General features: G+C 36.1%; 1 protein-coding gene across 1 annotated transcript; it reads left to right on the plus strand.

Moving 5' to 3' along the window:
- The first annotated feature begins 375 nt into the window (after positions 1–375).
- Positions 376–16505, plus strand: l(3)80Fg (dnaJ homolog subfamily C member 16 l(3)80Fg). Its single transcript, XM_068773602.1, has 14 exons — positions 376–774; positions 2512–2688; positions 3975–4064; positions 4828–5108; positions 5420–5600; positions 6824–7025; positions 7894–8089; positions 9509–9747; positions 10706–10878; positions 12033–12170; positions 13382–13483; positions 14553–14754; positions 15177–15306; positions 15959–16505. The coding sequence occupies exons 1-14, from the start codon at positions 599–601 to the stop codon at positions 16057–16059; spliced, it is 2388 nt and encodes a 795-aa protein (XP_068629703.1). The 5' UTR covers positions 376–598; the 3' UTR covers positions 16060–16505.
- Positions 16506–16717: the final 212 nt, after the last annotated feature.

A 16717-nucleotide genomic window follows, 5' to 3' on the forward strand; every position in this document is an offset into this window, starting at 1 on the left:
TAGTTAATAATAGTGAAAATGCAAAAGTCTAATAACACTATTTTTTTAAAATCCATATGATCTGTTTTATTATTTTAATATAACTTCGCTCTTAAAATGCATATTATAAAACGTTTTTCTATATTAAAACACAGTTGCATAAATTAAATTTGAATATCAATTAAATATTCTCTCTATTTAAAATGAATCGTTTTTACATGTAATAAACGATACTTGATATCTTAAAATACATAAAAGATTTTTTTATAACATTATCAAGCGTTTTGGAATATTTACATAACAACTATTTTCATAATGATTTTTTTCCATTGGCTAAGAAATAAATGAATGTCTCTGTGGTTAAAGTATAGATTTCCTATCCTTACAAATCTTTGGTTGACGTTTAGTGATTTTTCAGCTTTTCACAATTTCACACGACTTTACACATTTTCAGGCGTCTCATTCTATTTTAAGACGAATGACTGATAAGGGTTTCCCTGAATTTCTCGTCATTACCAGCTCATGAACGTTATGTATTTCTATGAGCGTATCTTAGGACTATAAAATACACTGTATGTAAAGTGGCTACAGTGGTGGTATTTAAGGGAAATAAAATAATATGCTATGGATAAACAAGAGTTGCTGCGGACGAAGTCTGTGTGGTGTGCTGTTGCTATTGCTTTATGCACTAGCGATTGCGCAAAACATTGGTAACCCGTACGAAATCCTGGGTGTTCATCGCAGGGCTACACTTCCCGAAATTCGAAAAGCTTACAGACAGCTAGCCAAAGAATGGTAAGTTTTTTTCATTTTAATACCCGGTAAAACGTAGGGTTTAATACACAACATAAAATTATACATATATTTTTTTGTTTACAAAATAATATTATTGATTAGATATTCAAATAAATTAATCAAAAATCAAGCAAACAATACTAAAGTTGATTTCAATAGAATTGAAATACGTAGATTCCTTATTCTTAATACTATTAAGCTTATATCGTCTATTTTAAAAGAAGGGCAAAGATAACATATCACTTGTTACAAAATAAGAAATCTGTTTACTTAATAATTAACAAAATCAGTAAGTATTCATTAGGGAATTGATGTTGAAAATATATCTTTTAATATACAGATATATAACATTACATCTGTTTATGTATAAATTACTAGTTATCCCTGTTTAATGAAGTCTCCTCAACCCTCTTTAATAGTAGAATTTTGTAAGATTCATTCTTAACTGATCTTTACTTGGCAAAAGTAATAATCCTACCAAATTTCAAGTGTCAATGGCTTATGATTACAGACATATAGTGATGATTTGCTCCTTTGCTGCATGTTGACTCCTTTCATGTGACTATGTAATAAGTAATTAAAAATAATATACATACATAATGCATGTATACTAATGTATATTGTATGTGTTTCTTGAAAGTGTATCTTAATTAGAATGTTATCTAATTTTTAAAGTGAGGGGTAGACATAATTTTGTGGTATTCTATGGTTCATCATATAGTGCTATATATGGTGTGTTGTAGGGAGAGGGGCTAGATACCATATTTAAGGCTGATGATATAATAGGTCTAAGGAGCCTTCTCTAGCCAGACATCCTAACAAATGGAATTTGATTTAATCCTTCTGATGATCTTTTTAATAAGCTATTTGCTGTTAACAGCAACTGATAGAGGGATTTCACAGCTAAATTTCGAGCTTCTACCTCCACTGTATGTACATTTGATGTGATTTCATTTTTATTCCTAGATATTTGCTCTTGATCTACTTTCCCACCTTAGTTGTCTTTATGTATATTTGTTTCCCAGGGAACAATAAGTTCTATTAACACTAAACAATTATATAGACAATATTGTATATTCTACACATCCTCTATGACAGGGGTGAGCAACCTTTTTAATCAACAGGCCAATTTATAATTATTTGGCACACCACAAATAAAGTATACACCTAAAGATATATAAAAATTCAATATAAAAAAATTGAGTAAATGCATTGCATTTGTATTTCAGGTTTGAACAAGTCACTGACAAGTAACTTGATTGTCACAAATAAATTTTTTCGGTTTAGTATATACTACAGCTATTTGATTATGAGAAAGTTGAATAAATAAATTAAATTTTGGAAATGCTTAGCATTTATGCATAAGCATGTGTAAAGGGCCCCAATGGTGCTCATTCCATGATATTGAGTTTACTTCTGTTTAGAGATTGAAACATGTATTATTTTATATTATCACCATGTAAAAATTACATGATGGAATAGGTAGTGCCTAGCAAAAGAACTATATATATCATTTTACACATACTATGTTCTGTTATTTCAAATCTTTACTTAACTCATTCATGATACCCTTTCTTAAAAACAATGCATTTTTTGATAAACCATGTACTCTTCATTTTTACTATGTACAACTTCAAAGATTTTTAAAATAAGTATCTTAGGTTTGTGTGATAATTTGCACATATCTCTAACATTTAAACCTGTTTATGTATGTAACATATAATTAAATATTTAAAGGCATCCCGATAAAAATGAAGATCCAAATGCTGAGTCCCGTTTTGTGGAGATAAAACAGGCATACGAGTTGCTGTCGGATACAGAGCGGCGGCAGGCGTATGACCTGTACGGTATCACTAATGAAGATGAACATATGTATAAACCTAGACATGACTACAGCCAGTACGCGAGATTCAGGTAATGGTCACTATATGTCAAAGAGCACTGGAGTTATATTTAGTTGTATTTGATAAATATTTGATACAAGGGATAGGTCTCCCCCATAGACATCTATAGAGGGATACACCATTATAGGCATGCTTGGAAGGTGATCACAGTGTGGTATAATGGTACACATAGGACATTGCCACCCATCCTCTGGAAACTTGTTAATGAGCAGTTCCAATCCTGTATAGTTAATACCTGAAATGTGAATTATATTTAAAATTGTATCCTGAGAATCAAACTCTCAACCCTCGCTTACCACTGTAGCAGCCTAGTGGTGATATGAATTTGCAAGTTTTCCCAAGAAGCACCTAAGTGTGTATAACATATAGATATGTATGGATAATGTTAATGCTGTTTGCACATTAGCACTATTAGCTTCACCAGAATGCTTGTGAAGCTGGGGTTCTCGAGCTAATGTAATTGCATTTTCCTTGCTTACATAGAGTAAAAGAATTCCATATTTCCAGACCATGTGGTCTTTGACATCTATCAGAAAGAAAACATGTGGTGTGCTGTTGGGCCTGTAGGCAAGATGTGATATTTTGTAAATTCTTTCTATTTTCATTTAAATGGAGTTTTTATTTTTAAAAGATGTACAACTCCAATAGATATGTAACTTCTCTTCTCAGAGATTACAAGGTATGCTTAAAGACCATGTCATTGACCAGCATAGCTGTCTCTGTGTAGGATTTTAATGATATGGCTTGAAATGAACCATTGAGGGCAGACATTCCAAGGACTCTCAACAGTTGTAAACCTTCGAGTACTTCATAAATCTTACAATTAGGAGACTTATTTTCATGAGATATGTGAATGCAAAAAAAAAATCATTACTAAGTGTTTTGCTAAACGTAAAATTCTGGAAGGGCTCTACCAGTTCAGCTAATTTTTTTTAAATTCTTGTTAAGGTACCAATAAGGTTTTAATACACAAAAATAATGTGAGGAAGATTCAAACACAATTTTTTTTGCGTGTTTTAAGTACGTATTAAATTGCGACTCAAAAAAATTCAAATTTCGAACAATGTAACTATGAAGGAGCTTGACCACCCCTGGTATATGTCATCTATTCTACTATAAGAGGACAAATAACCGTGAATATACCAGAAAATTATTTTAAATGGATAACAGTCAAATTTTAAGTGTTTAAAGTCAATAATTAAATAAATGTATTTGAATGCATGAGTATTGATCTGCCACTGTCGCAATTAGTCACACATTCCTATGAGATGTCATTAAGTATGCTCCATGTTTCAGCAATGACCCATTCGAGGAATTCTTTGGCGCACATTTCCGAACGCAAGATCAAGATATTACGCTGTTCCACAAATTGTCTGTCACTGCCCGGTAAGTTAACGTAAACAACATGTATATATATATATATATATATATATATATGTATTAAGTACGTAGTTAATGCACAGCGCCGGTAGATGGCGCTATTTAATTGCCTCACAAGTGTGACATGGGCACAAGTCAACTAAATGGAATCCTTTCGTTCGACCACCTACATCAAATGATTACGTGAGGCAATCGACTACCAGCGCCATCTATCAACCTCTTTGGATTTAAATGTCCCTCGAGCTAATTTTTGGAGATATATATATATTCATGAATAAAAGATGATTCATGTATGTGATACATGAATCTTTTCTATCTCTAATTGTACAAGATGATTGACTGTAGGTGTATAAGGGGTCAAAGGTCAAGGTTTAAAGCGATTATAACTATTTCCAATCACCCTGTTAAAAGTTATTACCCTGAAATATTAGTTATGTCTTTAGGATTGCAATGGGCTAATTTTTATTGACAATACGAAATAGTATATATAAGTACAGGAACAAATATTTCGAGGAAGTCGTTGGACGGAAGACTCTCTTGAAGACTTTTGACCCACCCGCAATTATCAGCTGCAAAGAATCTGAATAAAAAAAAAATCATACTTTATTATCACTATGTTATTTATCAATCCTAAAATCATTTTTGAAAAGTGTATACCGCATGTTAATTGGCTGTAAATGTGCTATGTGTTTATCCTTTTAAATCTTTTACATTTATAACCTTCTGCATGTAGTAGAAAAGTTTGTAATATATGACATTTATATTTCAGACACTTCGAAAACCATATTATGGAGAAGAGCGTTCACACACCAGCTCTTGTCCTCTTCTATACGGACTGGTGCTTTGACTGCGTGAGATCGGCAGCCGCCTGGCGAAGGCTGGTGGAAGCCATGCAGCCGTTAGGCATAACCATGGCCACTGTCCATGCCGGACATGAAACAAGTCTCGCAAGGCGGGTTGGTGTTCACGCTGTGCCAAGTTTGACACTGGTTATCGATAAGCAAGTGTACATTTATAAAGAGCCGTTGGCATCTATGCCGAAGATATTGGGTGAGTGAATGTTTACAGAACTAAAAATTAAGTATTTTTATTACAATCCTGTTTTCCGCAGACTAAAATTATACTCTGCTTGTGGGCAATTTACATTATCTGTTACTTTAGTAAATTTAAAAAAAAATCTTGCTTATGGAATTTCTTAAAATCATTTCTCTCTCTAATCTATAATTGTCAAAAGGAATATTCCTACCAAATTGCAAGTCTCTAAGTCTTATAGTTCCAGAGATATTGTGATGAATATATACATAAAATAATTAAACGAGTATATATTATATATACATTTGATGGTTGATACTTTGTTGCAGAGTTTATTCGTTGGAAGTTTCCATACAAGCTGGTTGTAAATGTAAACGACAAGAATGTTGACACGTTTGTTAGTGATTTTGAAGATAATAAAGTGAAGGCTCTGATCTTTGAGGAGAGACCAAGCATTCGCCTGCGATATCTCATTACCGCATTCTACTATAGAGAGAGGGTGTCATTTGCGTAAGTGATTTATATATGTATTTTATTTTATAAACATTGCAGTAACTTTAGTAGGTTAGTAGAGATATTAATGGTAGGTTTTAAGTAAAATACAACAGTATCAAATATTAAAACTTGGGAATTCACTATGAATGAATTTATATTTACATTGGACAACTACTGAATAAAACTTTTAGGTTTTTATGGAGAGAAATAAAAATAGAAAATTGTACCAAAATTTGTGAAACTTCAGAATAATTGAGAAAGAGATGACAGACATGTTTTAGTCTGAGTATGTACTTGTCTGAATTTTAGATTATGGTGATAGCTAGATTAAGGTATGCGGTTATGGAGAAACTAAAATAAATGAAACTATAGTAAATGATGCTAGAAAGATGATCATATGAATGAAAAGAATCGAACATTCCAGTCATATGACACTGTAAATATTTGAGTTATAACTTCATCTATATTTATATATCTGTTTGTACTTGACAGGTTAAAAATCATATATCTATTACCCATATATTCCCAGGACGGTTTCCGAAAAAAAAAATTATAAGAAATATAAATATAGATAGCATAGATTACAGCGCGCTATTAAACTAGAAGCATTCTTATTTTTATATTCCTTACTCTGTCGCACACATCTTCCGTCGCTTTCTCACACACGTTACTAGTTATTGCTTGTAAAGTAGGGATTGTGATTGGTTGTGTAAATAAAGTTAGTTTTAGGATTTGTTAACGAAGTTTTGAGGTTTTGTATAAATACAGGGTCTCGTCAGCTATCTCCTAGAGTCTCCTAAATTGTCATATTAGCTTGTATACCCACACTTAGGCAGACCTCCAGGCATAGGCCAAATATCGCCACAATGTCTGGTCTTGTGACTTTCAAACAACTCGTCTCAAATTTAATAATGTACGATGTGTTCAATGTTTTTTTTTTTTAAAGTATACAACTTTTTAATCAATAGTAGTTTAGTAAGATAAAGAGGCTTATATCCCAGCAATGGGAATAATTGAAAATGTAAATCTAAAAAAGATTAACATAAAATTCGTTTATTCAACATCAGAACTTTTAACTACCACTTGGTCTTACTTTTTTTTACTCTGCTTCTCTAGATGTTATAGTTGTGGAGAAGAAGCATGAAGAAACTTCAACAACAACATATCTTTATAGTTAAACAATACAGATATATATTCATCGTTGCTAATTTAACATACATTCACTATATCCATTTCAGTTTCGTGGACATGACGTCACGGGACTCGCAGAACGTGACGTCACGATTCAAAGCTCAACGTAATGCAGACAACATGGTACTGCTGAAGGAGGACAGTGAGAGCCCTGTGGCCACCGTCAGCACTTCGGAGATACCAACTCAGACGTTGCGTCAGCTCATCGATGCCAACCGTCTACTCACACTGCCAAGGCTCTCTTCACAGGTCAGTCATTAAATACAAAGTCATATGTTATTATCATACTACACTACGTAATATTTCATCACCACCACCATCATCATTTCAGTCATTGGACATCCACACCTGGATAAAGGCATGGTTCACAGATTTCCAATAGACCTTCCGGTCTACATCCAGTGTCTTCCGACCAACATAAAGCTGTTAAACTTTATGGTTGGACGTTCTAGGCGTCCGAGAATTAATAATCCTCAATTTTTTAAAGTCCTCGGTTTGTAGTACAGACATAATTTATTATAAATAGGATGTTCACTGTTGAACATATTCCTGAATTCAGCGAAGTAGGTCACTTTGTGGACATCTTACTCTATGCTCGCAGGTCTATGATCTCCATGATCAGCTTGGCTGCTGTGACCTCTAGACACTCGGACTTAATGAAGTTCTAATGAGATAGCTAATAACAGTAAGGTCACATCCGTTGCAAAAACAACGGGCCTTGTCGGAAGTGACTTTGGTTCGTGTATCACAGAGGTGGCCAACTCCTAATCATTCTCTAGAAGCTTTTGGTTTCTTCCTCCACTTCTTCTATCGGCTTTCCGAAGTGGCAGCAATGTTAGACGGATAATAGTAACTTAGTCTAGGATCAGCCTTTTCAGGTGGCTTTGATTCAAAATGCTATATGAGTGTTATCTAATAGTGGCAGCGTAAGCCGAAGTCCCCTCGTGGACCTTGTGCCTAGACACTTCTTAGAGTGTCTACGAGATCAGCCCTCTATAATCAGGTGAAATTGTTAGTGAATAGTGGCACGAGTCGAGGTTCTCCAGGGAGGTCACAACCTTCGCTGCTTTAAAAGACGCACCCAAGAATTTGCAAATGCTTATATTTGTTTTTTTAGAGTGTCCTGGAGGCGGCGTGTCCGGTGGAATGGCGCGCAGCGCGGCGACGGCTTTGCTGCGTGGCACTGGGCGCTCAAGGTGCGGCGCTCCAGGAGCTTCGCGCGCTGGCACGCAACGCACCTGATCGGTTGCGCTACGCATATGTTTACTCACACGCGCAGCCCGATTTTGTACGAGCGCTAGCGAACAGCTCTGGTTAGTATACCATCATTTCAGCTGGTGGAATTCCACTGCATCCATAGGGTTTCCTCATCAATTTCTAATATGATATACTTCCTTTGCTGATATACAGGGGAACTGTGGTAGGAACCATGACATATAGGGTGAGTGGTGTAATGATAGAAAATTGTAGAATAAAAGAAGAGGAAAGATAGACCATATGATGAATGATAGAAGAGTACAGAAATAAAAAGAAAAGAAAGTAAAAATAATCATTAAAGTACAATACCCGGCAATAGATATTGCATGTTGACCTTTGGAAAGAGACAATCGGCTAACTTCGGCTTCATAGAGCTTTATCTCTATCGCTCGACTGACAAAACGTCACATGGGTAATGTGGGACAGAGATAATGCTCTACGAAGTCGAAATTAGCTGATTGTCTCTTTCCAAAGGTCGATGTGCAATATTTGTCGCCGGGTACTGTATGTCAAACCTTGTCATACAACAGGAAAAAGTGTACGAGAGGTCCCCTATAACAGGGGCCACAAAAAAAACCTGTATAAAGTGATTAGTATGAGATATGTTACACGAATATACTATTGTGATCAAAAAGTCCAGAAAAATCAAAGATTTGGTGTTTGAAATTAGTCAATTCAAAATTGGAGACCTCGCTGATGGTGTTGGAATATCGTTTGGCTTGACTCAAACCAATTTGAAGGATGTTTTGTATCTCAAACGCGCCAAGTCAAAATTGTTCAATGTCATACTGCATTGGTTCACAACTTTTTTGATAAACTCAACTCATATAGTTCCGTAACCAACGTATTCACCTGATTTGACTCCATGCGACCTCTGGCTGTTCAGCAAACTTAAAATGCCAATGTGGAGTCGTTTGTCATGATTGAATAAATAAAAACCAAAAAGATCTTGAAGGCTTTACCTGAAAAAGACTTATGGTGGTGAAATGAGATAAATGGATGCTATTGAGAAGATGCTAATTTATTGTTCACACAACCACTATATAAAGGTCGGAACGAGAGTTTATTACGGCGGGCTTGCGTGTGCGCTGATGTGCGGCAGAACCCAGAGTGCCGGTGAGACGCGCGCGCCAAGCGACCGGGGATCCGGGCTGCTGGCTTACGTCAATGCGCTAGGGCGCGCATGTTCCCGCCGCGGACAGGACAGTCCGACGTAGTGGGACTGTCCGCCGTAGACTATTCAGACTGTTACGGGGATTACGTTGAAGGAGATAAAATTAATTTTTAAGTGTGTTTTAATGCAACACGCTAATTACTTCTCGCAGTATAAATTCCACATGGACAGATATTAAACAATGATTAATTTTTATATGTAGTAATATTAATTTTTAAATTATAATTATTATTAATATTTTTTTTTACCGTTAAGTTCGTCTATACCAAAATCCGTTTGATTAATTTTTGTTATCACTTAGGTGTGGATATATCGAAGATGGACCATAGAATTGTGGTGATCTGGAGACGGGAGCCAAGCCGTATCCAGTTCGAGTGGCTGAACGCAACGTGGCCAACCTGTGCAAAGTGCGATCAGGAGTTCTCCGAGGAGAGCGTGGAGTACCGGCAGCGCTTGAACGAGACCAAACGGGCGCTGGACCAGCTCATCAAGCGGCTGCTGAAGCCGACAGAAGTGATGGCTTATGAAACTCATGTACAGGTATTATGAATTCTTTATCTCAGTATACGTCCTGTCTGATGGCGGTGGTCATGTCGTCGTCGCTACGATGCGCAGGCGCACACTGCAAGGTATAGGCCTTTCCCAAAGATGTCTTTGGGGGGAATACATCATAATCGCCTTCATTACCAACCCGCCTGCCAAGCGGTTGGCGATTACAGTGTGGTATTAAGGTGGTACACGGAGTATGCTCGAGTACGATCGATCGGATGCGTTAAATACCAGTTTAGTCGCTGTGTTAATGAAAATAAAGACTAACGTTTAAGCCATAAGGTTTAAATTGACTACTATATTCTAGAACTGCAGTACTAGACAATAAAGTGAAGTATACGAAGTGAAACCGCAAGCGTTTTGATAGAAGGGAAGAGCGGGATAGAAGATCATACTGGGGAGGTGTCATCTAGTGATAACCGCGGATTTATTGGGGAATAATATTTAAAAGCCCATTGCGCTAATGCAAGTCAAGTCTCAAGTGAAAACAAGATTAAAATAGTTGTTTAAATATTTATATTTGCTATAAATTTCTAACACAGTAGATAGCAAATTAAAAACATCCAGTTGAAAACCTTCAAGGTTCCGGTTGTTCAAGGTGGGATCCCTCAATTCCAATTAGCTATAGACTCTGAGCAAACAATGGATTATTCAAATTGGCACATTGTGAAGTACTGTGAAGTGCAGAGAGCTACCATTGGGGGGGATTTTAGTAAGTAGGAATCCCCCATAACTCTAATGGAAATATATCGCGAACATCCGAAAGATTCCTTCCTTCTCCCATAACAAAAAATGTGTTAATGTGAATTAAGACAGTGTAAATTGATAAGGTATATATTACAACCAGTTATAAAGAGATTCATATAGGGGGCGTGTAAGAAAAGTTACAATATGTTAATGCAAATGAAGTCTTATGTTAAAGCAATAAGGTTGTAATTTATGTGGTCAGGAGTTATTGGACGAGGCAGCACGCGGTGCGGCTTGGAGGGCGGTGGTCAAGCTGTGCGAGTGGGCGGAGCGAGCTGCACACGCTTTGCGCACACACCACGCCCTCTCGGTACTATCCGTGCTTGCTACTGTGGCGCTGGTGGTGGCCTTCGGTTACTTCATGGCGTACCTCATGTAAGTACAACCATAATAGCGTATAATAGCGCATGCAAAATAAAATAGTAAGGAAACCTAGAATGTAGTGGTTGAGGATGGATGTATGGCTAATGGAATGAAAGAGAAAGACTGGGAAAATTGTAGAATGAAAGAAACAGTACGACAGATAAGATGATATATGAAAGAGAAGAATGATAATAATAAAAATATGAATAAATTACTAGAATTAAAAAGTCCTTGTCCCACACGAGATAGGGGAACGAGAGGTCCCCAACAGCAGGGACCATCATAAAAAAAAACATAATAGCGTATACTCTACCCACTATTTATACCAAGTGGTGTAAAAGTAATGGTATGATTTGAACTGACAGCCATTTTTTTTTTAATTAGAAAAAATGATATAGCTCAAGTGGCCATCTCTGGAGTTGAAGCGTATTCGCTCGTTTAAGGTCATTTTGGATTGTCGTTCGCAAAACATTTGGATCTAAATTGGCAATATCTTTTCTAATGTTATCTTTAAAGGCTTGCGAGGTGATAAAAACTTAATGTTCTGGCACATGGAGAACGATGAAGAAATTAACGCTTAATTTAAACAACAGACTGAAAATTTTTAAGCAGTAACATTAATTCCATGGTCTCATACCAGTATGGTCCAAATTCTCTATATATCTACGTAATAAATATCAAAATATAATGACTTTTGACGGTGTTTACAAAACATAAGGCACCTTTCACATTATGACATTACTTTTGCGCCACAGGTTACATACAGGGCGATTTGGTATAGGTTTATTCCTTACTCAACATTTCGATTTTGGATACCTACACAGTGAATTCATGGAATTGTAAGAATTTACGTCTATAGTGTATGTCAGTGTTTATATGAATAACTTTGTGGTGGAATAGCAAGTAACCAATAGAATAACCAAAGTCACCGACATAACTCGAAGTATAGTTCATCTGAAGTGACAGTGGGTGAGACACATCGCTCGTGCAACCATCGGAAGTTGAGGATGGAATGGTTTGTGGCTATTGACCACGAGCCGGTAGATGCGGTAGGGGTAGATCCCCTCTAGGTAGACGAAAAAGGTAGTCACCATGACGTTATTTGGGGGAGTCTTTACCGGGCTGGATGTCTACCGGCTGATATGACGACGTAATAAAATTTTCAGTCGCATAGAAGAAGAGTCTGTACAGAAGAGAAAAGAAGAGCGGCGAAGACAGAATGGCTGCACGAAGAAGAAATCTGAGATTTCACCTGAGCTCAGGCTTCACGAACTGCGCGCAGAAAAGTACAACGCTCTAGTCAGGTAACACCTTTATTCTTTTACTAGCTTTGTGATCCGCCAAGATCAATACCTGAAAATCCAACTATAATAACCATATTTAACTTGGTTAAAATGTGTACAGGTGATTATTAGTGTAAATGCTTTAAACTGGTAAATGTATACCTTAATTGTCGTGCCAAAAAGAAATTTGTGAAATTTATAAATTTTCTAAAAGAAGTATATAAAAATAAATAAAAAGGACCCTATTTCTAATATAAAGTGATACCCCTCGAGTTGATTCTTAGTCTCTATTTCTAATGTAGAGCGATTCCCCTTGAGTTCATTCTTGGTCTCTATTCCTAATGTAGAGCGATTTACCTTGAGTTGATTCTTGGTCTCTATTTTTTTGTAGAGCGATTCCCCTTGAGTTGATTCTCGGTCTCTATTTCTAATGTAGAGCGATCCCCTTGAGTTGATTCTTGGTCTCTATTTCTAATGTAGAGCGACCCCCCTTGAGTTGATTCTTGGACTCTATTTTTAATGTAGAGTGATTCCCTTTGAGTTGATTCTTGGACTCTATTTCTAATGTAGAGCGATTCCCCTTAAGTTGATTCTTGGACTCTATTTCTAATGTAGAGCGATTCCCCTTGAGTTGATTCTTGGCCTTTATTTCTAAGTAAAGCGATTCCCCTTAAGTTGATTCTTGGACTCTATTTCTAATGTATAGCGACTCCCCTTGAGTTGATTCTCGGTCTCTATTTCTAATGTAGAACTATCCCTTTTAAATTGATTCTAGGAATCTATTTCTAACATATAGCGATTCCCCTTGAGTTGATTCTTGATTTCTATTTCTAATGTAGAGCGATCCCCTTAAGTTGATTCTAGGACGCTATTCTATATGTAGAGCCTGAGTTAGAACAAACTCTATCATCATCCGATGTCTCTTGAATCGTTGAGTTGTTTTTCTGAGACCGGACATACATGGTATCTCTTACTTAGCTCTCACACAAGCCGACTGCTGTATATATAACTAAATGGTATACAATAACTAATTTTAATACGTTGCAATCTAATATTTTTGTATTTATCTTTATTTTTAAGTAATCCAAGAAGAAGAAGAAGAAATATTACATGAGAAATAATTTAATGTAACATTGAAAATACTATTCAAAGCAATGTGTGTACATATAGTCCAAGAGGACACGATTTTTTTACATCAACAACCAATCATCCTGTATAATGATTATTTACAGATTGATGAAGCCCGGATGCCGTACTATAGTAGTGCTGTTGGACGAGCAGAGTAAGGTGCAGCTGATCACAAGTTTCCACAAGATTGCGTGGCCTTATCGCAAGTAAGCCATGCCTACTTTTTCACAGATTAACAAATGAACGGTACAGATAATTACTTTCATTTTTAATTGGATAATTAACGAAAAAAAATGTTGTAGTGTTGCCAGTGATGACGTAAAGGAATGTGATATATCAAACTGAGTCTTATAGGAAAATTGTCAAAGACAGAGGTCATTGTGAAAGTCGACCGGTCCTATTGGAAATCTAAGTGGGAGTGTGATGTCCAACAGTGGACTTTCGTTTGTAATTATGATGAAACTATCAAAAATGATATTTATTTATAATTAACTGTGGTGTTAGTTGTATCTAAGATTAGCTTTTAGTAAAACTCAGTATGTTGTTCTTAGAAGTGATTGGTGAAATATGAGGTCAATCTTGAAAAGAGTGTAGAGACATTGCTTACAAGTGAATATAAGTGTTGAACCCTTACCTTTTTATTTAAATTGTAGAGGCATGCGTTGCAATATTGTTATGTCAAAGGTTTACAGTTTATATATTTTTTATTTAGCAACACTTCTTTGAACACCATAGACAATAAATAGATGAAAAAATAAAAAAAATTCATACGGTACAAGAGGCGGTCTCTACCAGACAACCTTATAATTTTGTATGTTGAAATGTAGTTATTGATATTGTATTTATTATCAAAGAGGGTGTCGTGTTATTTCAAAGAAGGGGGTCGCAAAAAGAGTGACTGTATTAGTGGTAGGTGTTATATTTTTTTGTAATTTAAATTTTTAAAAATACATATTACTTTGACTATGGACTGATGTTAGACTAGAGCTGAATGTTGTTAGTAATGATGGTGTGATAACTAAGGTGACGTAAGAAAAGGACCAATGTTTAGCTACTTCCGCACATGCAGTGGTAGTCGTGCAATAAAGTGCACCGCCCGCCAGCCCACTGACAAATGCGTATGCGGCAAACAATGCGAATCACACAACCGCCACCGCCAAATTACTCAACACGTGTTTCACCCCTCCACGAGGCATCTTCAGGAGTTATGTTACACCGATTAGTGCCAAACACAGAGTTCCATTAAACATTTAAGGTGACGTGTTTGTGTGGTAGGAACAAGACGCTGGTATTCGCGTACCTGAGCCTGGAGCGCAACGTGGAGTGGTTCCGTCGCGTGCTGCAGCTGTCGCTGGGCGGTGGTGAGCTACGTATAAACGCGCGCAACTGCGTGGGCACCGTGCTGGCTCTCAACCCTCACCGGAAGTACTTCTGCATCTACCACGCTAAGCATCCTGAGTGCACCAAGCCTCACAAGGTAACCAGCTTGCTGCGGTCAAGAGAGACATCCCTTTTTTTTAGGACTTACAAAATTTCTATATAAATACTTTTGAATCGTAAATTATTTAAACATTATATATGATCTGCTGAGAAGAGCCTATTTAAAGCTCATCATCTGCTCTTTAAAATGAAATTTAACATGTGTGATGTCTTTTGCCCTTCTGTTGCTAGTTTCCAATGTACGTATGCAAGAAAGTCTTTCTCATGTAAGGATTCATGGTGACAATAGCGTAGTGGTCAACCAGTGTCCAACATTCACAATATATATGTCCACCCTACAATAAACTTTTAAACAGTTATACACTATCACATATACTAATCTATGAAATACCGTTTCTGTGAAATTAAAATTGACAGGTTTTTGAAAGTGATGGAGGTTACATGTCACGTTGGTTTCAGCGCATGAACCGCATGACGCGATCTCTTGGCAGCTTGCCGACGGATCCCGAGGCCGGTGCGTTCATCGGCTTTCATACGGAACCAGATTCTTCATCCGATGAGTCACTGGATCCACCTGTTCTTCTCCAAGGTAAATATTGGTAACCAAAGAGATGAAGCTTAGAACTTCGCTGCAAGATTTGTAGAAGTATCAAGTAGCTCGATGAATTATTCGTCTAAAGTGGCAGTGAGCGTGGTATATCGTTCGTTCAGCCAACGGCTGTTAGAGCCGAATAGTTTTTGTGTATCTACGATGTATGATAGAGAATGAATAAATAATTGTATGAAGATCGATAGAAGAGAATGACGAAATGTAAAAAAATTGTTTAAGGCAAAAAAGTCCTATTTCCAAAACTAAGATAGGGTGTACGAGAGGTCCCCAATAACGGGGGCCTTGGTAAGAGAAAAAAGATGAGTAATAGAGATTGGGAAAAATGGAAGGGGAGAGTGATTTGAAAACGCAAATTGAAAAAAAATGCGTACCATGGTATATGTATATGCACTATAACAATTTTAATATAGCAACTCCTTTGGAATTATTTGAAAATATATTTATTTATCTTTAAGTCACAATTTATATTTTTATAAATTAATTTATATTTCTATTATTCACATAATAAGTTAAGAACGAGCAATTGTTATTTAAATTTTCTTATACTTTGAAAAAGATTTTTATGAATAACAAATAAAAACACTAAATTTAGTTTATATTTATATTCTATCATGGCGATATATTTTTACAGAAAATTTACTGAACGGTCTTCCTAATTGGTTGGACCGTCTGTTCGAAGGCAGCACTCACCGCTACTACGTCAACTATTGGCCCGACATGACTTCGAAGTGATCACCCAACGCACCGTACAATCACCGGGTGACAATTTTGTGACTTATTTATTTCGCAATGTCGGCATTACTGCGACATCGCTATGTTGGCAGCTGGTGACAGTTTGATTTTTAATAATTTGACGCATGCTGTCAAAATTTCTAATCTGTCACAGAGTAAATATAGTTTAATTTAATAACTCTTTATTCGGTATCAATTACTGCCCGATTAATATTTGTTATCGTTGAATGTTGTTTGTTGAGGGATGTTAACGACAAAGTAGACATAGTTTTTTTTTAATAATATTACAGTTGGTGACACTTGGTTAATTGCGAACTGTATACAAATGATTGCTTTTGACTTGGGTTTGTTGACTTCTATAATTTATTCTACTGTCACTTTCAAATTGACATATGTCAAATTTATGACATAATCTGTATTGTGACGTCATAATTTACCAAAAACTGTGGGCCAAGTATCATTACCTAAAATTACTGCACTATTTCAATTTAGATACATTACAATACAGGATGTAGGATATTTCGCTGTCTCCATTGGATACGATGATGTCAAAATTATGTCTTTTAAAAATATATAAAAACTCTTTTTTTATTAATACTCTATTTATTGTTTTTAGAATGTTTAGGAATTTTGGTAATATGATTTAATATCATTATTC

Source organism: Battus philenor, unplaced genomic scaffold, assembly GCF_028537555.1.
Source record: "Battus philenor isolate CCGP_79_NKW_IND1 unplaced genomic scaffold, ilBatPhil1.0.hap1 SCAF_6, whole genome shotgun sequence".
Lineage (NCBI taxonomy): Eukaryota > Metazoa > Arthropoda > Insecta > Lepidoptera > Papilionidae > Battus > Battus philenor.